Source organism: Myotis yumanensis, unplaced genomic scaffold (genome assembly GCF_028538775.1).
Source record: "Myotis yumanensis isolate MYYU_CA2020_CCGP unplaced genomic scaffold, mMyoYum1.0.hap1 SCAF_3, whole genome shotgun sequence".
Classification (NCBI taxonomy): Eukaryota; Metazoa; Chordata; class Mammalia; order Chiroptera; family Vespertilionidae; genus Myotis; species Myotis yumanensis.
Window position 1 is genome coordinate 98,974,725 of NW_027223754.1, and position 22,119 is coordinate 98,996,843.

At 35.2% G+C, this 22,119-nt stretch overlaps 1 protein-coding gene across 5 annotated transcripts in view; it reads left to right on the top strand.

The window, feature by feature from the left end:
* NBEA (neurobeachin) overlaps positions 1-22,119 on the top strand; it is a 975,192-nt gene that overhangs the window by 356,137 nt on the left and 596,936 nt on the right. For 4 of the 5 annotated variants that reach the window (XM_070409180.1, XM_070409183.1, XM_070409179.1 and 1 more), the window contains 2 exons: positions 8,502-8,656; positions 11,700-11,826. In XM_070409180.1, coding sequence (XP_070265281.1) covers positions 8,502-8,656; positions 11,700-11,826 — 282 coding nt within the window. The remainder of the gene's footprint in view (positions 1-8,501; positions 8,657-11,699; positions 11,827-22,119) is intronic. The other variant, XM_070409181.1, reaches the window with a different exon arrangement.

Here is a 22,119-nt window from a genome sequence, read left to right on the forward strand (position 1 = left end):
TATTAAATGCTTTTTCTGCATCAATTGATATGATCATGTGGTTTTTGTCTTTCAATCTGTATATGTGATGTATCGCATTTGTTGACTTTTTAATATTGTACCAGTCTTGCATCCCTGGAATACAGTAGTCCTCAGGTTACATTGGAGATCCATTCCTAGGTGCGATGTAACATGAAAAGTCTCCGTAAGTCAGGACCCAACTATATAAGCACCTACGTCACTCACATGGAGCACATACACAGCAGTAATGAAGTGAAACAGTAAAAAAAAAAATTTAAAGGAAAGATAGCAATTCCTGACCTTTATTTTTGGTAAATAAATAATAAAAAAACATAAAGCACATATGTACATATGTCAAAATGATGGAACTTTTTTTTATATAAATAAATGGGAGATGACGACGTAACCACAAAAGTATGTATGTCGAGTCCGTAAATCCCACTTGGTTATGGTGTATGACCTTTTGAATATATTTCTGGGTCTGATTTGCTAATAGTTTGTTGAGCATTGTAGCATCTCTGTTCATCAGGGATATTGGCCTGTAACTCTCTTTCTTTGTAGTGTCTTTATCTGGTTTTGGGATTAGGGTAATACTGGCTTCATAAAAAGATCAGACCTTCAGACCTCAGAGGGAAGGTAGGGGAGGGCTGGGTTAAGGGCTTGTATGCATGCATATAAGTCTAACCAATGGACACAGACACCAGGAGGGTAAAGGCATGAGTGGGGGTAGGGTGGGGACAATGGGGAGATAAGGACACATATGTAATACCTTAATCAATAAAGAAAAAAAAGAGCTTGGAAGTGTTCCTTCCTCTTGAATTTTTTGGAATAGTTTGAGGAGGATAGGTGTTAGTTCTTCTTTTAATGTTTGGTAAACTCCCCTCTGAGCCCATCCAGTCAAGGGCTTTTGTTTTCTGAGAGTCTTTTTATTACTGCTTCAATTTCATCAGTAGTTATTGTCCTATTCAGGTTTTCTGATTCATCATGATTGAGTTTTGGAAGATTGTATTTTTTTTTTAGGAATATGTCCATTTCATCCAGTTTGTCCTTTGTAGTATTTTTTTTTTTTACAATCTTTGTATTTCTGTGGGTTCAGTTATTTCACCTCTTTCATTTCTGATTTTGTTTATTTGGAATCTCTTAGCAATATGTTTATAAATACTTCTCTTAGGACAAAGGAAATTAAGGAGAAAATAAACAAATAGGATTACATCAAAATAAAAAACTTCTGCATAGAAAAAAAAATCATCAACAAAATGAAAAGAGAGCCCACTGCATGGGAGAACATATTTGCTAATGATACATCCGATAAGGGGTTAATTTAAAAAATATGTAAGGAACTCATACAACTTAACAAAAGACAAACAATCTAATTTAAAAATGGGCAAAGGACCTAAATAGACACTTCTCCAAAGTGGAGATATAGAAGGCCAAGAGACATATGAAAAAATGTTCAAAGTCACTAATAATCTGAGAGATGCAAATTAAAGGGACAATGAGGTATCTACTTACACCTGTCAGAATGGCTATCATCAGCAAATCAACAAATGACAAGTGCTGGTGAGGAAGTAGAGAAAAGGGAACCCTAGTGCACTGCTGGTGGGAATGCAGACTGGTGCAGCCGCTGTGGAAAACAGTATAGAGGTTTCTAAAAAAATTGAAAATGGAACTGCCGTTTGACCCAGTGATTTCACTTCTGGGAATATATCCTAAGAATCCTGAGACACCAATCAGAAAGAATATATGCACCCCTACTTTCATAGCAGCACTATTTATAATAGCTAAGATCTGGAAACATTTCAAATGCCCATCAGTAGATAAGCGAATAAAAAAGCCGTGGTTCATATACACAATGCAACTCTATGCAGCTGTAAAGAAGAAGGATCTCTTACCCTTTGAGACAGTTTGGAGGGATCTGAAGAGTATCATGCTAAGTGAAATAAGCCAGTCAGAGAAATACAAGTATCACATGATCTCATTCACATTTGGAATCTAATGAACAAAATAAATTGATGAACAAAATAGATCCAGAGACATAAAAGCATGAAACAGACTAATGAATTTCTGAGGGAAGGAGGGGGTGGGGGAAAGGGCAGGGAGTGATTAACCTGGAAACTTATATGCATACATGGACACAGACAATAGAGTGGCGAAGACCTGGAGGGGCGGGTGCTGCGTGGAGGAGTAAGTGGGGGGAAAAATAAACAAAGGGGACATCTGTAATACTTTCAACAATAAAGAAAATTTTTTTTAAAAAAAGCTCACTGGTTTTAATGAGTCACTGTTGAAAAGCACATTCTTCAGTATCTTACTTTATACTTAAACAAATCTTGAGGTATACATATAAAGTAGTATCCTTTTTACAAAATTCCTAAAACTAATTAATGGAGACACTCAAGATTCTGTCCTTAGACCACTTCTACTGTCCATTTGCACCCACTTTTTTTGATTGATTCCATCCACTTTCCTAGCATTAAATAGCATATTGACTGATGACGCTCCAATTTATGTCTCAGCCCAAACTTCTCACCTAAAGTATAGACTTATTTGTCCAATTGCTTTTTCAGCAACACTACTTGGATGATTAATAAGTTAACAATTATAAAAAAACCCTGCTCCAAACATAGTTTTCTATATGCTAGTTAATAGCACCTTTGTTATTTCAGTTGTTTAAGCAAACATCTTCACATCATCTTTGACTTTTCTCCCATTCCAGTCTTCTTCCAATTCTGTTTGCTCTATCTTTTAAGTATAGTCAAAACCTGACAGACTTTTCACCGCTTTCACTTTGCCATTCCATTTAAATTACCATCATTTCTTTCTTGAATTATTGTCGCATTTTCCTATCCAGTCTCTTCCCACTCATTTGCCTTTTTCCAGTTAAGTCTACCCTTAATATAGCAGCTAGAGTGATCCTGTTGTAGCCTAAGATCACATTCCTCCCCTGTTCATAACCTTTTAATGGCTTCTGATCCCACTCTATGAGAAAGCCAATGGACTACAAAGACCTATGATGTGAACCCCAATTACTTCTCTCATCTCATTTCATAACACTATCCATCACTCAGTCTTCTTGAGTCACACTAGTACTCCTTTTCCCTCCACCTATAATACACTTCCCTGGATATCCTTATAGCTTGTTCCTTCACCCCCTTCAGTGTATCCTCAAATACCATTCTTTTAGTGAGTGTTCTCTTAGCCATCTCTCCAATACTACTCCTTATGCTTTAGTTTTCTCATAGCACTTAGTACCTAATATGCTATATTCACTCATTTATGTAATTGTACTTTCTATCTCTCCTTTTGAAATATAAATTTCATGAGGGCATATATTTTTCTCTGTTCTATACATTGCTATATTTAAGATCTTAGAAAATCCCTGACACATGATAGTGCTCAATAAATATTTGTTAAATGAATGAATGAATCTTAGATCACACCACAAATCTCTGGCTTTGAGATAGGGTAAATCCAATGATGGGAGAATTTGTACTTATATGTATTATGTATCACTCAGTGGATTGCAAAACATATAATCAATCAATCGAACATTTTGTGTTTTCTTGTTTCTTTCTTTTCAATGGGATATTTTGGTGAAGTGAATTAGATTGCATAATTTCCTGGCTTGCAATATTTTTTTAAAATATATTTTTATTGATTTCAGACAAGGGAGAGGGAGAGAGAGATAGAAACATCAAAGATGAGAGAGAATCATTGATTGGCTGCCTCCGGCACGTCTCCTACTGGGATTGAGCCTGAAACTGGGCATGTACCCTTGTCCAGAATCGAACCCGGGACGCTTCACTCTGTAGGGTTATCATCATATTTTGTTGATAACCTTTATAATCTTGGAATATGGGAAGGTTTTATTTATATAAGGGAATTATCCACTTCTTCATAGTTTGCAGTCTTAAAGGTGTGGGGCAGAAGTGTGAAATTGTGTGGGAAAACATGATGGAAAGAATACTTTTAAGATAGAAAAATGCAGTGGAAATTGTGTGTAATATAGAGGATTCTAGGATTCTATCAGTATAAATGCGAATGTAGAAGAGTGGAATATGTTAATATTTTAGGTTGGAGGCTCTTAACTTCTGGGTGGCTATATTTTTAAAATCCAGATGAAAAGTATATGCTCAACCTAGAAATTTTGTTTGTATTCCAAAATCTTGTATTTTTTCAGGAAATTTATGAACCCAAGTGGGTACAATAGACTTCTAGAATAGGTGGAATAGGTAACCAAATGACAAATATTGAATAACAACCTGATAGAAGATTTTTAAGAGCCAAAATGGATACCATTAATAAATCAACAAACAAGTGCTGGCAAGGATGTGGAGAAAAGGGAACCTTACTGTACTGCTGGTGGGAATGCAGACTGGTGTAGCCGCTGTGGAAAACAGTATAGAGGTTCCTAAAAAAATGAAAATGGAACTGCTGTTTGACCCAATGAACTCACTTCTTGGAATATATCCTAAGAATCCTGAGACACCAATTAGAAAGAAGGTATGTTCCCTTATGTTCATGGCAGCATTATTTTCAAGAGCTAAGATATGGAAACAGTCCAAGTGCCCATCAATAGATGAGTGTAAAAAAAAAAAAGCTGTGGTACATTTACATAATGGAATACTACGCAGCTATAAAAAAGAAGCATCTCTTACCCTTGAGACAGCATGGATGGACCTGGAGAGTATTATGCTAAGGAAATAAGCCAGTTAGAGAAAGACAAATATCACATGATCTCACTTATATGTGGAATCTAATGAACAACATAAACTAATGAACAAAATAATACCAGAGATAGGAATACATGGAACAGAATAACAGATCTCCGGGGGGCAGGAGGTGAGAGCAGGAAGAGATTAACTAAAGAATATATGCATAACCCAGGGACAGAGAAAATAGTGTGGGGAAGGCCTGGGATAGGACAGGAGTTGGTTGGAGGGGGCAAATAGGGAAAAAATGGGAGACATCTGTAATATTGTCATATATATATATATATATATATATATATATATATATATATATAGACAACATTCCAAAAGATAATGAAGAATGTATTAGTAACACATACTGGTAAGTGTAAACTTTCAAATTATTTATAAAATAGATTTCTTAGGACATAGAATGGTTTCAAGTGTTATGGAATGGGTAGTGTTGGTGAGGAAATGATATTAAGAACGGAATGTACAGTCCTTTGATTCCAGATAAATGATGTAGCCATAATAATCAAAGGGGACATAGTAGTTCTTATTAATGCATTAGGTTGTAGACAGAGTAAGAATCTAAGGAAACAGTCAAATCCAGCTTTCCACCTATCTCAACACATCCCTGTGACATGATCATCTAAGCCATTATGGAATTCATGAAAGTTACTAGATATTCTTCCTCTTGTTAGCCCTAATTTGATATTTGGATATGCATGGAAGTTTCACCTTATTTCCTTCTCATATACCTGTTTCCTTATCAGATTTTTAATTGGTAAAATATTTTAGTCTTTCAGCCTTTTCTCACATGACTTGATTTCCAGATTTGCTATCATCCTAACTGTCCCCTTGTGGACATGATACTGTTTGTCATTATTCTTGACATATGGTGCCCCGAACAGCACATAGGATTTTGTTTATGAGATCTGACAATCAAAAGGTGTATCAGATTTATTGCTTCTTTCAGTTGAGTACTGATATAGACCCAGATTGCATCAGTTCTTTTGGGAGTCATAAAAGTGTCAATAATAGCTAAAATGTATTGACCACTTGCAGTATTCCAGGTAAAGTGCTAAGCACTTTATATGCATTATATCCTTTTATCTTTATAACAATTTAATGAGTTTCAAATTGAATGGAGCTTAGACAGATTTACTTACACAATGTAAGATATGCCCATATGTCTTGGTAATTGTTGGAGGTAGGCTTCCAACTCAGGTTTGCTGTCATTAATAACTGGGTTTTTAATCCACTGTGCTACTATAATAAATACCATGCCATCTATCAGAGACTGCTGAATTTGCTGTCAATGAAGTGTCTGGAGACTTTCATGTTAATTGCTATTAAATCAGATGCTTTGTTTTTTTAGTAGACATGCATATAATGTTTGCATTTATTTCAAGCCATTGTTACAGGTTGTTGAGGTTAAATTCTTTTTTTCTCTCATCCATGTAACTAATTTTTTCATACTATAGTTCTCTAGCTTTAGCACTTGACAAATTGTCTTCTCTAGTCTTACAGAGAGAGTTTTTGCCCAAAGTTGGTAATGATCTGTTAATCAGAAATTTTTGGTAGTAGTGTTTCTACCATCTGTAAATTTGTATCACAGCACTGTTAATCAGCCTGTGTTTCTTTATTTTATCCATAAAGATATTAATGAGAGATGTAGACAAAAAGTATTATAGTTTCACTAATGACTTATTTTCAGGACTTGGTAATTTTGTTTTCTTTCTAGGTAGACAGTGAAATAGTGCATCTCAACATTAGTTTTGGCATTTAGAGAAGATAAACCCCAAATTACATTTTTTCTTTTTTGAATTGATCTTTATGTAGCTCATTATAACTTGATACTGTGTATCTTAAAGGCAGATAATTATTTCAGTTTAGACAGTGGTAACAATTAACATTTATAAGATAACTCATACTTGACAAAGTCCTTTTAAATAGTCTTTAATCTCCCCCCTTATATGTGACATAAGTGGTATTCATCTTGCCATTTTTACAGTGATAAACAAATTTAAGATCACATAGCTTGAGAGTGATTTAGTTCTAATGACTTAATTTTCTAAGTCCGCATCCTATATTCTTTCTATGTCATATTGCCTCTCAATGGTATAAATGAAGTAATTAGATAAACAATGGCCAATGAAGGGATGAAAACATAATATGTGATTTGGATAGTTTAATAAATAGTTGAGAGTTCAGGGTTGAGTGTAATGAATTTGAATATACCCATAAAAAGAAAAGAACCAAGTACCCATAAGTCATGAAGAAAATTTTTTGGCACATGTCAAATTTTCAAGATTATAACCTTTGGTTATAAAAATTAAAGAATAATAATTAATAATATTTAATAATAATTAAATAATAATTCCTAAAATTAAGAATACTAAGTTTTACAAATTTAGACTTTAAACATTGAAGAAGTCATTGATGACATTAATAAAAGTATTGGCATTAAGAAAGTTTAAGTCATAAACTTATTTGAGCATGAGCCATTGATACAGATTTTTTGAAGTAGAGCTTTTTAATGGGAAAATTGTAAAATATAGGTACACTTAAAGATCTAATTTAGATTGGATATTTTGCACTCTCCATCACCAGTTTTCAAGCATTACACTTGAGCTTAAAACATCTAATTTCAAGATCAGTGATTTTTCAGCTGGTGTGCTGAGATACACCGGTGTGTTGCAAGAATTTTTAAAACATGCAATACCTGATTGTTTAGTCAGGGAATTAGCCTCTTTTCCCTTAGGTTGTCAAATTAAAAAATGACAACAGCCAACACAACAATAGCTGTCTGATGTGAATGAAGCAAAATTATACCTAATTTTTGTCAGATTGGCAAAATATATAACATATTTTTGGTGGGCCGTAGAATTTTAGTAATTAGTTTATGTGTGCCATGAGATGAAAAAGATGGAAAATCATTGTTCTAGATAAATAAGTTCAATGTGTTCTTGAAAGTATGCATTAAATGAAGTAGCAGTGCTATAGACTTTGAGAAGAATATATCCTCCTGCAAAGAAATAATGATACCTGGTATTGCGTTAGAAAAATAATTTCTTTATCTTTTAAATTAACTAATATTCCTACTCATTTATAATTTAAGGTTAGCACAATGTCACATTCAGTCTTTTTTGTGTGAAATTCATTTAAATATGCTAAAGAAATATGGAAGAAAATACTCAGCTCCTATGTTCAAAAAGTCAAGGCCTAAAAGCTAATAGATTTTCACCAAATGTCTAGTGTAGTCTTAGTTCTTTTTCATTACATTCCTACTATGATAAATAATTCAATTTTGTTCATAAAAATAAAAATATAAACTTATTTAGTATAAGAGTTCTTGGTTTAATTTTTTGCTTTACTGTGAAGAAGACTTAGAATTTGGTTTTCAAAGTTCTTATGACTATTTTACAGATGGAGAATAAAATGTAGGTAAGATAGACATTTTATGTATATTTTGCAAAAAACAAAAACACAGTGTGCGTATGGAAAATATTCTAACTTGAGCACACATTTTCCCAAATTCATGATTATAGCCCACATGCCATCTTGAGAAATGTTTGAAAACTTCAGTTCTGTATAAATGTTTGCTACATGAATTATAGTAGTGAATACACTTTACAATATACTTAGTATCCATATTGTTTTCAACAATGAAGTTGTGCTCAGGAGTTTTAAAGCAAGGGAAAAGAAAGAAAAGAAAATAATATCTTGTCTATATGTATCTGCCATGGTAGGATTACAATTCATCAAAACCTTGTTTATTATTTCCTATCATTTCTTTCTTTGCAGGAGTGTCGTGGTGCCTGTGAAGAAGCCACCTCCAGGTAGTTTAGCTGTAACCACTGTGGGAGCCACTGCAGCTGGAAGTGGGCTGCCAACAGGCAGCACTTCTAATATATTTGCTGCTACTGGAGCTACACCAAAAAGTATGATTAATACAACAGGTATCGTCCTTATATATTTTTGTGATATCTCATCTTTTTCTTCTTGTTTTCTGTATCTTCATTTTTGTGTGTATTTGATATTAAAAATAAAATACCCTGATCACTTAAGGTTATCTTAATCTTTAAGAAGATTCTACCTTATATTACTACCTTTCAGAATTTGTCTAATTCTAGGGTATATTTTTTCATGGTCATTTGAGAGGACACTTAGTAATTGTGGTTTTGAGTCTTCTCAAAACATAGTACTACTTACTTTCAGAGTGAAATCAGATTGCTGAAAGGTATTTGGGGAGCAAAACCAATGGTAATTTGAACACTGAAGTTTAATATGTAAAAAAGTAGTACATTTTATCAAGAATAACAAGGTGTACTAAATATGTTAGTGACAGAAACTAGATTTCATGACATTTACTGGTTGAATCCTAATCTATATTTTTTTGCTAACTCCTCTAAGGGAAGGCAGAGCACCACTAAGAACCTTGATGATATGTAAGATCTTCAACTTGATAAAAAAATGCATGTGACTAAGAATCATTGTATCACATTGAATTAGTATATATACCTAGATTACAATTGTTTCCAATTCATTGTCCAACATTTTTCTAATGATTCTAGGGACAGACAATTCCAAATCACTACAAATTTTAAAAGCCTGACTAAAATAGCCTTTTAAAAAATTTTTGGTAAATTTCCAGAAATGTTCCTATTGATTAATAGCTAAATAAATCCTTACACAAATCTTTGTGATTCCATTTTAGGTATTTATACAGCGCAAGATGATCCATGACTTTTCTTCCCTGATTATAGTAGCCTTCTCTTCTCCAAACTGTATAGCCTTGAACTTTTCCATCTATTATCATTACTTAGATTATTAATTTCATAGCTCTTTGTGCTTTCTGTATCTATGTTGTTTATCATACCACCAGAGTGACATATCATGAGCAACACGTTTGTGGGGTTATAGTAAGTAGAATGTACTCTGATATTTATATGAACAAATAAACATCATTGATGGCATTGTGCTAAAGAACATAACATCTTTGATTTACCTGTATTATAAATAAATACATTTGGCTTTTCTGAAGACTTTATATAAAATTTTTGTATTCTGTTTACAATCTTACTCTTTATATTCATTTTTCTTTCTAGATATAGGAATACAAATGTTTTTATTTTACCAAATATATACCAGAAAATGTGTTAAAGGTATTTAACATATGCCAATGTGCCAATGTAGTAGAAAAAATCTGCATTTGGTATTTATTAAATAAGTCCTTATTTTTAAAATATAGGCAAATGAAAAATTAAATCAGCTTTTTATCTTTATATGAAACAAGTTATTTTCCAATGTCTATTTTAAGAATTAATAAGAGATATAGGAAGTGATGGTAACAAGAGGTCTGATAGTATGAAGTATATAATATTATAATGAAAAATAAAATCCTATATAAAAAGACCCTAATATGCAAATCAACCGAACAGCAGAACCATCAGTCACTATGATGCACAGTGACCACCAGGGGGCAGATGCTTAATGCAGGAGCTGCCCCCTGGTGGTCAGTGAGCTCCCACAGGGGGAGTGCCGCTCAGCCAGAAGCCGAGCTCACAGCTGGCGAGCGCAGTGGCAGTGGGGGACCCTCTCCCACCTCCGCTGCAGGCAGACGGTAAGGAGCGAGGGGTCCTGGACTGTGAGAGCTCCGGACTGCAAGAGGGATGTTGGACATCCTCTGAGGGGTCCCGAACTGCGAGAGGGTGCAGGCCGGGTTAAAGGACCCTTCCCTCCCCCAGTGCATGATTTTCGCATCAGACCTCTAGTGTAAGTAATAAACTCCCTCCTTAGAGGTTTTGTTGCCTTACAAAATGTGCACACACATTTTGTGGGCCAATCTAAATGGTTCCCATTATCCAGTTTATATGAGGTGTCCCAAAAAATGTATACACACTTTGAATGATTATAAAGTCAGTGTTTATTAATATACAGTTCATTTTCAGAATTTAAAAGAATCTACAGAAATGAATAAAATTTTTTGTCAATGCCTATTTTAAAACTGATGAACATTCTAGTCCAGGAACTGCTGATAAAGTTAAGTAATGGAATCGCAAACATCAAGAATAATTTCTTTCGTTATTTGTGTGCCCTTAATTCATCGACTGTTGCTGGTTTTGTTCCATAAAATTTAACTTTTATGTATCCCTATAAAAAAAAGTCTAGTGGCACTTTGGGATAAATTTTCTTTGTTCAAAGCTTAGTCTGGCTTTACCCATTATTTCAAATCTGTTAAACGTGAAAAGGAATGAAAATTAAGTGAATTATCAGCTGTTGAAGTATGTATACATTTTTGGGGGATAGCCTATATTTTGGTACAGAGATGCTTTATGTATTAAAAGTGGAAATCCCAGGAAGCAATCCTGTTTTATGGGAATTAATAGAAGATAAAATAATATTTAGGAACACTAGATGTCTCTCAACTCCACAGCTATTTCATATACTTATGAATTATAGAAAAGTCTGTTCTAAAATGGCATCTTCATATCATTGAGAACTCATTTTAAAATCAGGTATAGTTATACTCATTATAGCCCTTTTTATATAATCATTCTATCAAAATAAGCATTTGGTGCTCTAGTGCCACAAATTTATACTCAGACACTTTATTGTTAATTATATCTTAGATGATGGAAACTAAAAATATTACAGCATAACCATAAAACAGATAAATTTTCCACATCTAACTTTGCATGGTTTTATCAGTCCCACTTTATCTAAAATTATTTTCATTTGTTGATGTTTTTTATTTAGACCCCATTTGTAATATGTAGTTTTGTTAGATTAATATTAGTAAATCAACTGGGATTTAATGCAACATATTAACTATAATTATAAAGTTATTAGTGTAATAATAGCCAATGATTTTTTAATTGTTAAAATCTGTTTTGGAATTTAGATGAGTAATTCTTCAAAATCAGATAGCAATAATGTAATGAAAATTATTTTGTTAAATGAATTTATGTCTAAGGTTAAAAATTATTATTTTGGAAACAGGTGCAGTGGATTCAGGGTCCTCGTCCTCTTCCTCCTCTTCTAGTTTTGTAAATGGTGCTACCAGCAAAAACCTTCCAGCTGTACAAACTGTTGCTCCAATGCCAGAAGACTCGGCTGAAAACATGAGGTATACATTACAATTTGTTTGGTGTTTTACTTATTTTACTCCCTCCCTGCCCTTTCAAACACAGTGAAACAGTACACAATGAACACAAAGGTATAGCTAAGAATTTTTGAGAATGGTATTATGTATTGTGACTACATTTCATAATTGCATTGTTTTAATGCTTTTACCTTGTTATTCATTATACAGAAATCTGTTATCATATTTCAGGATCCAGAGATCTTGAATACTTTTCAGACATTGACTGTACTGAATATATAATCCATTGTCATATAGCATGTTACAATATCCAATAAAATAAAAATCATACACAAATGATAAAATTGGGCATCTTTGGGATGATGAAGAAAAGTTTAAATATAGACTTTCAAAATAAACTTTTAAATTATAGGTTAACATATATAATTGGAACTTGAATAACCAAACACTTTTTTATTGTAATTAATATAGGTAAAAATATTTTTAGCTCTAGCCAGTGTGGCTCAGTTAGTTGGGTGTCATCCCATGCACTGAAAGGTTGCCTATTAGATTCCAGGTCAGGGCACATTCCTAGATTGTGGGCTCAGTCCCTGGCAGAAGGCAGCCAATCGATGTCTCCCTCTCACATAGATGTTTCTCTTTCTTCCTCTCCCTTCCTCTCTCTAAAAATCTTAATTGTTAAAAAAAAATAATAAATTGATTGGAGTGATATTGGTCAACATGAACATATGGCTTTCTATGTTACAAGATCTTATATTGTGCTATATGTCCAGCACCCACAGTCAAATCTTCTCCTGTTACCTTGTATTCGGCCCCCTTTGTTTTAGTACAGTGGTTCTCAGCCTTGGCTGCACATTAGAATCACCTGGGAATCTTTTTAAAATTCTGATTTCTGGGCCTCATCCTCCGAAAATTCTGTTTCTTTGTTACTAATGTTGTGGCCCCACCCCATAACAAAGAAACAGAATTTCCGGAGGATGGGGCCCAGAAATCAGGATTTTAAAAAGATTCCCAGGTGATTCTAATGTGCAGCCAAGGTTGAGAACCACTGTTTTAGTAGCATGTCAAAGAGCATTCCTAGAAGAGACTGGCCCACATTCTTGGAGTTAAATACCGCGCGCGCGCAAACACACACACACACACACACACACACACGTAGGTACAAGTTTGTATTCACATTTTTAATTCAAGTATTACACAAATGCAGAGTGTAAAAGCTCAATGAACAAATGAACACACTTATGTTACCATCACCGAAATCCAAAAGTAGAATGTTATTAGTATAGCCCAACATTGTGCTCCTTTTCTTGACACTGTTCTTGCTCCCCTTCAGATTCACTACCCTCACTTTTAATACTAGGTTAGTTTTGTATTTTTTGAATTTTATATAAATGGGATTGTACAGTATGTATTCTTTTGTCTCTGGCTTCTTTTGTTCAACATTATGTTTATGAGATTCATCCATGATGTATATAGCAAAAGTTTATTTTTATTCCATTTTTATTCCTTTGTGGGAATAAAATTACAAAATATTAGAATTTATTAATCTATCTCACTAATGATAGTCATTGGAATTTTCTAGTTTGGGGCCATTATAAATAATGCTATGTTTTACATAGCAGTGCTACTTGTACATTACTCTTAGTAGGATTTCACATTTGTATGTATACCTTTTGGGTAAATAACATGGAGTAGTATTTCTGATTCATAGTGTTTATGCAAGTTCAATTCTATTAAATAATGCCACTTGGTTTTCTAAAGTGGCTAGGTAAGTTTACTCAGCAGAAGCATATGAGAGTTCATATTTCTTCATATCTTTAACAATGCTTAGTATTATCAATCTTACATTTGCGCCATTTTGGTAGAAGTACAATGGTGTTCCATTGTATTTTTAGTTTGCATTTTCCTGATGATTAATGAAGTTGAGCACTCTCTTATATATTTATTGGTCTTTCATTTTCCTCTTTTGTAATTTACCTGTTGAAATCCTTTTTTGATTAAAAAATGCAGTTACTTATCTTCTTTTTATTAATTTTAAAGGATCTTTATGTATTTTTAAATTGAGCCCTTTAATGATTATTGTATCTGTCAATCTGTCTATCATCTATCTGTCTATCTATCTATCTAATCTCCTATTTTGTGCTTTTCTTATCATTATCTATATGATCTGTTTTGATAATGGAAATTGTAAATTTTAATGAAACAGTTTATCTAGTTTTGTTTGTTAGTGCTTTTTCTGTTGTAGGTGATAACTTAGCCTACATTTTTCCTACCTTACCTTCTTGATTTTTATACTTAGGTGAATCTTGCATCTGGAATTAAGTTTTGTGAATTTAATGAGGATGGGAATAATATGATGTCAAGATGACCCAGCACCATTTATATGAAAAAAACACTCTTCTTTCCCCCATGCTCTGCCACTTTTGTCACAAATCAAGTATCCCTATATACTATATTCTTGTTTAGCAATCAGTTGCACCACATTTGTCTGTTTGTCTATCCTTGTGCCAGAATGCCATATTTACTTATAGTGTTTAATTAAGATGAATATCTTGCCCGGCTGGTGTGGCTCAGCAGTTGAGCTTTGACCCAGAAACCAAGAGGTCACAAGTTTGATTCCCGGTCAGGGTACATGCCCAGTTGGCAGGCTCGATCCCCATTGTAGGGTTGTGCAGGAGGCAGCCGATCGATGATGTTCCTCTCTCATCAGTGTTTCTATCTCTCTATCCCTCTCTCCCTTCCTGTCTCTCTAAATATCAATAAAAAACATATTTTAAAAAATAATATGAATATCTTGTTGAGTAAGGTCTTTCCAACCTTGTCCCTTTTTTCAAGAAAGTTTAAGCTATTCTTGATTCTTTGCAGTTGTTTAGATTTTAGAATTAGTTTGCTAATATACAAGTTAAAAACAATTTGTTGTGGTTTTGGCAAGGAATGGAATTTATAGATCTATTGTATTTGGAGTTATACTGCATCTATAAATCTCCCTCAAGATTGTGACTTCCAAACTATAAATATCGCATATAGCTCTTTAATTTTTCTTAATTTTTTTTCAGTAACAGTGTTTACTGTTCCATGTTGAAGTCATATGTTTCTTACTTGAGTTATTCTGAGAATTTTAATATTTTGTATTTATATATTTTTCTGTATTTAATTTGCAAATTAACTTTACTGAGACCATTTGCTTATATTCTTTAAGTGCAATTATGTTTGCTTTTGATAGGCATTAGAATACTACATGACATAATGCAGTCAAGGTGATAGAGCTAGTAATTTTCTGGTTCACCACTACTCTCGGGTGTAATTCTACAGAGTCCCGCCTTGAATCATGAGGTTTTTCTAAGTGCTTCCTCCCTTTTAGCCCCTGAACTTTTTTTTCCCCATAAGTGTGTTAAAATTTTTGTTCAACTACTAAGACTTTGAACTGCTTCTTTCAAAAACTTGTCTATATGAGAAAAGTGGCCCAAATGCCAAAATTACCTCCTTTAGGGTTTCTTCTTTTTTAGGATCGTGGTCAAATAAAGGGTCACTATCTTTATTCTCCATTGCCCTCAATAGGTGATTTTGTTTTGGTTTGGTTTGTGTCCAGCTCTCGTAGTTGTTCTAAGCAGGAGGATCAGACTATGAAAGATGGGACTCCATAGGCCTAACCAATGGACACAGACAATGGGGGTGAGGGCATGAGTGGGGAGGATGGGGGGTAATGTGGAGATAAGGACATACATGTAATAACTTAATCAGTAAAAAAATTTAAAAAAAAGAAAGATGAGACTCCAAATTGTTTTTATATTGCTAGTCTATTTTTTTCTAAATTAGATTGATTATAAGTATTGAATTGCTCAGTGTTCATTAATCACTTCTTTCAATGGGATTATATTATATCCATCCTGTCCTGTAATTATATCATGGGCAAAGTTAATTTTCTCATATTTTCAATTCAAAAAAATGTAGTTAAGAATGATATAAGTTTTTACATCACTATCACATCCAATTAAACATTTTCAGCTCCTTACTCTGGCTTTCTTTATATTAGGATTTTAATGATATTTATTTGTCCTTCCTTTTCTTCTTTTTTTTTTCAGTTTTCAGATTATTTTATTCTTTTTGTTGGTTTTAAACAAATGGTTGCACACAGTGATACATTAAAACAGAACCAATTTAAAATCTTCTTATAGTAAATTTTGTAGTAGATTAATTACAGGCATTTTAAACAGTATTTAAACTATACTCATTAAACCATTGGTAGTCAAAATTCATCATGCCTGTGACCAAATAAATCTTTTAAAATGAAGAGCACACCCTGGCTGGTGTGGCTCAGTGGATAAAATGAAGAGCACAGGCCTTTTTAGTTGGAATATATCCTTCCTTTTCTTTAAACTTATCTCTATATATTTTTAAAACAACAATAATAAAACTGTTTTTTTAACTTTCATAGGAATGATGCTGTATTTTATTTATTTATTTATTTATTTATTTATTTATTTATATCTTTATTGTTGAAAGTATTACATATGTCCTCCTTTTTTCCCCATTGACCTCTTCCATCCCACCCCTGTCCCCCACTCCAGGCCTTCACTACCCTATTGTCTGTGTCTAAGGGTTATGCATATATGCATACAAGTTCACTGGTTGCTTTCTTCCCACCCACCCTCTTCGTGCCTTCCCTCTGAAGTTTGACAGTCAATAGAGCCTGCTTTTTATTTTTGAAATCAATTTTACAGTTTGTAGTTTAACTAATATTTTTACATAATTTACATTTAATAGAGTTACTGATATGGTTACATTCATAACTATCAACTTCCTACTTGTTTTCTAAAAAATATTGTTTTCCATCTGTCTTTTACTTTCAATTTTCCCTTAGTGTGCCTTCTTCTATGTTAATGAGTATTTTTATACAGTTTTTCCTTAATATTGGCTTTTTTGTTTATCATTCAAATATTTTCAGAGGTTACCCTAGGGCAGTGATGGCGAACCTATGACACGCATGTCAGAGGTGACACGTGAACTCATTTTTTTCGTTGATTTTTCTTTGTTAAATGGCTTTTAAATATATAAAATAAATATCAAAAATATAAGTCTTTGTTTTACTATGGTTGCAAATATCAAAAAATTTCTATATGTGACACGGCACCAGAGTTAAGTTAGGGTTTTTCAAAATGCTGACACGCCGAGCTCAAAAGATTCACCATCACTGCCCTAGGGCTTACCCCAGAAGTCTTTTTTTTTTTTTTTTTTTTTTAATATATTTTATTGATTTTTTACAGAGAGGAAGGGAGAGAGATAGAGAGTTAGAAACATCGATGAGAGAGAAACATCGATCAGCCGCCTCCTGCACACCTCCTACTGGGGATGTGCCCGCAACCCAGGTACATGCCCTTGACCGGAATCGAACCTGGGACCTTTCAGTCCGCAGGCCGACGCTCTATCCACTGAGCCAAACCGGTTTCGGCTACCCCAGAAGTCTTTAAATTATCATAGTTAATCTTTAACAGTATTTCACTGTTCCATGTGTATAAGAATCTTAAAATTGTTCACAATTAAGTACTCTTTCCCATCCTTTGTGTTAATTTTGTCATACATTTTACATGACTTATTGAGAAACAGTACATCACTATTGTTTTTATTCTGGGTAGTCCATTATCTATATAGCAATTAAAACTTCCTCTAAAAGGTCTTATAATAGCCCTGACTAGTTTGCCTCCATGATAAGAGCATCAGCACTCTGACCAAAGGGTCGAGGGTTTGATTCTGGGTCAAGGGCCTGTACCTGGGTTGCAGGTTTGATCCCCAGACCTGGGAGGCAACCAACCAATCAATGTCTCCGCCGCTTCTCTCCCCTCCCTTCCTCTCCCATTCACTCTCTAAAAATCAATGGAAAAATTATACCTGGTTGAGGATTTTTTAAAAAGTTCTTATAATAGAAGTGAGCTATATGAATACTTTCAGTTTTTGTTTATTTGAGAAAAGTTCTATTTTACCTTAAATTTTGAAAGATATTTTTGACTAGGAAGAGAATTATGGGGGTGATATTTTTTATTTTTTAAGTACAGTTGGTATACAGTATTATATGTGTTTTAGGTATACAATAGTGATTTGACATTTATATACCTTACAGATGTGATCAGTACACTAAGTCTAGTAATCTGTCACTGTGCAAACTTATTATAGTACTAGTTAGCCCAGTGCACAAAATTCATGCACATTAAAAGGGAATTAATTGCCCTAACCAGTTTGGCTCAGTGGATAGAGCATCGGCCTGCGGACTCAAGGGTCCCAGGTTCAATTCCGGTCAAGGGCATGTACCTTGGTTGCAGGCACATCCCCACTGGGAAGTGTGCAGGAGGCAGCTGATCGATGTTTCTCTCTGATCGATGTTTCTCACTCTCTATCCCTCTCCCTTCCTCTCTGTAAAAAATCAAAAAAATATAATTTTTTAAAAAGGAATTAATTAGCGGAGATATTTTAATATTGCTATTTGCCCTTTCTCTATAATAGAAGTGTGAGAGATGAAAGGAAATTAGTAAAATGTATATGAAAATAATATATAAATTTATTAATAAGTAAACAGTAACAAAGGATATAACAACAGAGGCATGATATAAAAACAACAAAAACATGATATAAAAACAACAGTGATGCAAACAATGACTGATAAAGTGATTAAACTTATTCTAATATCTCCCTGTAAACCACATTAAGAGTGAAAACACTTTCAGAGTGCTTGACTAATTTCTCTTGTGATGAAGTATTTAGAACTTTAACTGTAACATCACATGCTCTTCAAACTCGAGAGAAAGCAACATATAACTGACCGTGTGCAAAAACGGGTTTAGGTAGGAATATGCCTACTCTGTCTAGAGTTTGTCCTTGTGATTTATTAATAGTCATTATAAATGCTGGCATCACGGGAAACCATCATCGAATCAATTTAAATGGGAGGCCAGTGTCAGATGGGGACAAATTAATTCTTGGAATCAGAACAGCCTCTCCCTCTGCAGATCCTGTTAATACTTCAGCTTCGATAATGTTAGGTCGTAATCTTTTGATAATAAATCTGGTACCATTACAAAGACCCCATTTACTATTGAGATTTCTCAATAGCATGATGATTGCACCCACTTTCAATTTGAATTTATGACACGGCATTCCCGAAGGAGTAATACTATTAAGAAATTTGATGGGGATAGATCAGAAAATGGCGGAGGTTTAGACGGACGTGTTGGTGCTTTGTCCCGGAGCAGATAAGGCCAAGCAGCTGAAACGGGTAACATACAGCCCGAACAAAGAGAGGAGATTCAGCTGAGAAACAGTCTGCAGCCAGGAAAGACAAAGAACTCCTAGAAAATGGGGATGGTTAGAGATTGAGGCTGAAACCTCCCCCTGGGCGCCAGCTCAGCGGCGAGACCGCGCCATCTTGAGCAGCTGTTATCCGCATCCAGAGATCTGCTACTAACCCGGAGGCAACGGCTCTCAAGCAGCGCGACTGCATGAACTCAGAGGAGACCTGCTTCCCTCCACTGAAAGGTTAGACCCCCCCAAAAGGTGCGGTTTGCAATTCAGGTTGGAGCGAGGAACGCGCGTGTGCACGGGGGGGAAATCTGCGCCCCACAAAGTCTGCGCCCATTGAGGCCAGCGTGACCCGCAAGTGGGAAGGGCTCCCGCAGGGCTGCTCACAGAAGGTAACACTATAAATAAGCCCATAGTTGGACTGGATGCAAAGGGGCAGCCTCAGAATCTTCCAGCCGGCCTGCTACTTGGTGCCAGGGGCCAGAGCGCGCACAGAGACTCCGCGCAGTTCTGGAAGGTGGAGCCCTGCGAGTTCGCACAGCTTCCCAGGCTCTTGTTTACACACTTCCTCTTAAATCTGTGAGTTTGATTGTTGAGCCCAGTGCATGGGATTGCCCAGTTGGGGTCGCTAGCGGAGCCTGTAGGGGAAGATTGTTTTTGGGGAGCCTGGGAAACAGAGCTGGGAGTGGCGCCCGGGGAGCCAGCTCTGGGCGGAGCTGGTTCAGGTACAATAGAGAACTCCTGGTCAGAGAGGACATATAGCCTTGGAGGTCAATCCAGACACACTGCCACCCAGAGGCAGAGCCACGAATTGACTCTTCTGTAAATACAGATAAGGCAGTATGGGAGACCAATACAGCCTGCCTTAAAATCAGGACTGTGGCTTACAACACGGAGGAACAGTGTATCAGAGGGAAATTCAACATTCTCCTGAATTCCGGGCGTGCCAAAAAGAAGAGTAGAAGATCTGAAGCACCTGCATTACTGCACATTTTTATTTTTATTTTTTTTAAATTACTTTTTCACCTTTTAATTAAGAAAACTTTTTTTTCCTTTCTTTTTTTTTTTTCCTCTTTTTTTTTCCCACCACCTGATTTTATCCTTTCAATTACTACATTTTTATTTTTAACTAGTATTATTATTGCTACCATTTTACCATTTTTTAAAGTGTCATTTTATTTTGTCTTTATTTTATTTTGGGACTATTGCTCTCCATTCTATTCTCATCGTCCCTTTAGCAACATTTCTCTCTACCTCAATTTTGCCTCTGTGCTAAAACCCTTTTCCCCACTTTTTCCCTTTTGTTGTCCTGTTTCTCTTACCCTACTCCAGCTTTAGATTTTCCCTATTCTTTTTACCCCCTGTCAAAATTTCACCCTACTTATATATCCTTTGTCCAATCCCCTGCTCTAAATCCTTATACACCTTTCCCTTATCTTCCTTCACTATCCAAATTTTTTTTTCTTCTTCTTATTCTTTTCTCGCTCTATTGTTTTATTGTTGTTTGCTTGATTGGCGAGTATATTGAGGTTATTTTTAGGATTGTTTTTGAGGTTATTCTGCTTATTCTTTTTATTTTTCTGTCCCCCCCCCCCCCCTGGTTATTTTGGTGCTTCTGTTTTCCCTTGCGTGGCTTGATATTATTGGTTGTTGGTAGTTTGTATTCATCTCCAGGAATCTGTTGCTGTAATATGTTGGGATTAGTAGCGGTTCTATAGGAGTTTTCTCCTCATATAAATAGTCTCTTCCCCTTTTATACTTCATTCTCTTTTCTCTCTTACTTTTTTTTTTCTCTCTTTTCCTCTTCTTTTTTTCCCTCCCTTTTTCCAATTTCATTTTTGCACTCCTTTTTTTCTTTCTTTTTTCTCTTCTTTCTCTTTTCTTCTATCTTCCTTATCTCCTAACTCTCTTTGCTCGGGTGGCCACCTTTATTTGGGGTTATTAATAGTGTAAATACATTCGTGTTCAGTGCCTGGTACGTTCTGCCTTGTTGTGTTGTATTTGGTGCCTTTAAATCAACACAGCAGATTCAAGCAACAGCGGCCTCCTGATCACCACACGCTCTGTCTGGGGAACAGTTACTGTGTGTGAAACCTCCCTCCACCAGCCAGAAGAGCCACCACAGCTGTGAACAGCACCCACCAGAGGCCCTGCTACCAACGGAGGAGCAGGTGCTACCACAACTGCCCAAGGAGCAACCACAGCCCGAGGAGCCGCTGCCACCCAGGGAGCAGCCACTGCTACCCAGGGAGCAGCAACTGAACAACTCAACAACTAGATATGTCAGTGAGATCAAACATGGGTAGACAAAGAAACTCCCAAAGAAAAGAAAAGGAGGACTCGCCAGAAAAGCAGCTAAGTGAGACAGAGGCATGCAACATGACGGAAAAAGAATTCAGTCTAAGGGTCTTAGAGTACATGCACCGGATGGAGGAAAAAATCAATACCATATGCAAGAAGATAGAAGAAACAGATGAAAAATTCAAAAACTTAAGTAGGTCCCAAGAAGAAATGAAGAGCAACATAGCTGCAATAAAAAACACCATTGAAAGTATCAACAGTAGACTAGGAGAAGCAGAGGACCGAATTAGTGAATTAGAAGACAAGGAAGCAAAACACACTCAAACTGTACTGCAATTGGAGAAAAAAATTAAAAGACAGGAAGAGAGCCTAAGGGAGCTTTGGGACAACATGAAACAAAACAACATACGAATAATAGGGGTGCCAGAACAACAGAAAGATGAACATGGATTAGAAAACTTATTCGAAGAAATAATATCAGAAAACATCCCTGAGGTGGGGAAGAAAAAAGTCACACAAGCCCAGAGAGTCCCAAACAAGGTGAACCCAAAAAGACCCACACCAAGACACATCATAATTACCATGGCAAATGTTCAGGACAAAGAGAGAATCTTACAGGCTGCAAGACAGAGACAGAAAGTTACATACAAGGGATCTCCCATTAGATTATCAAATGATTTCTCAACAGAAACACATCAGGCCAGAAAAGAATGGATGGAAATCTACAAA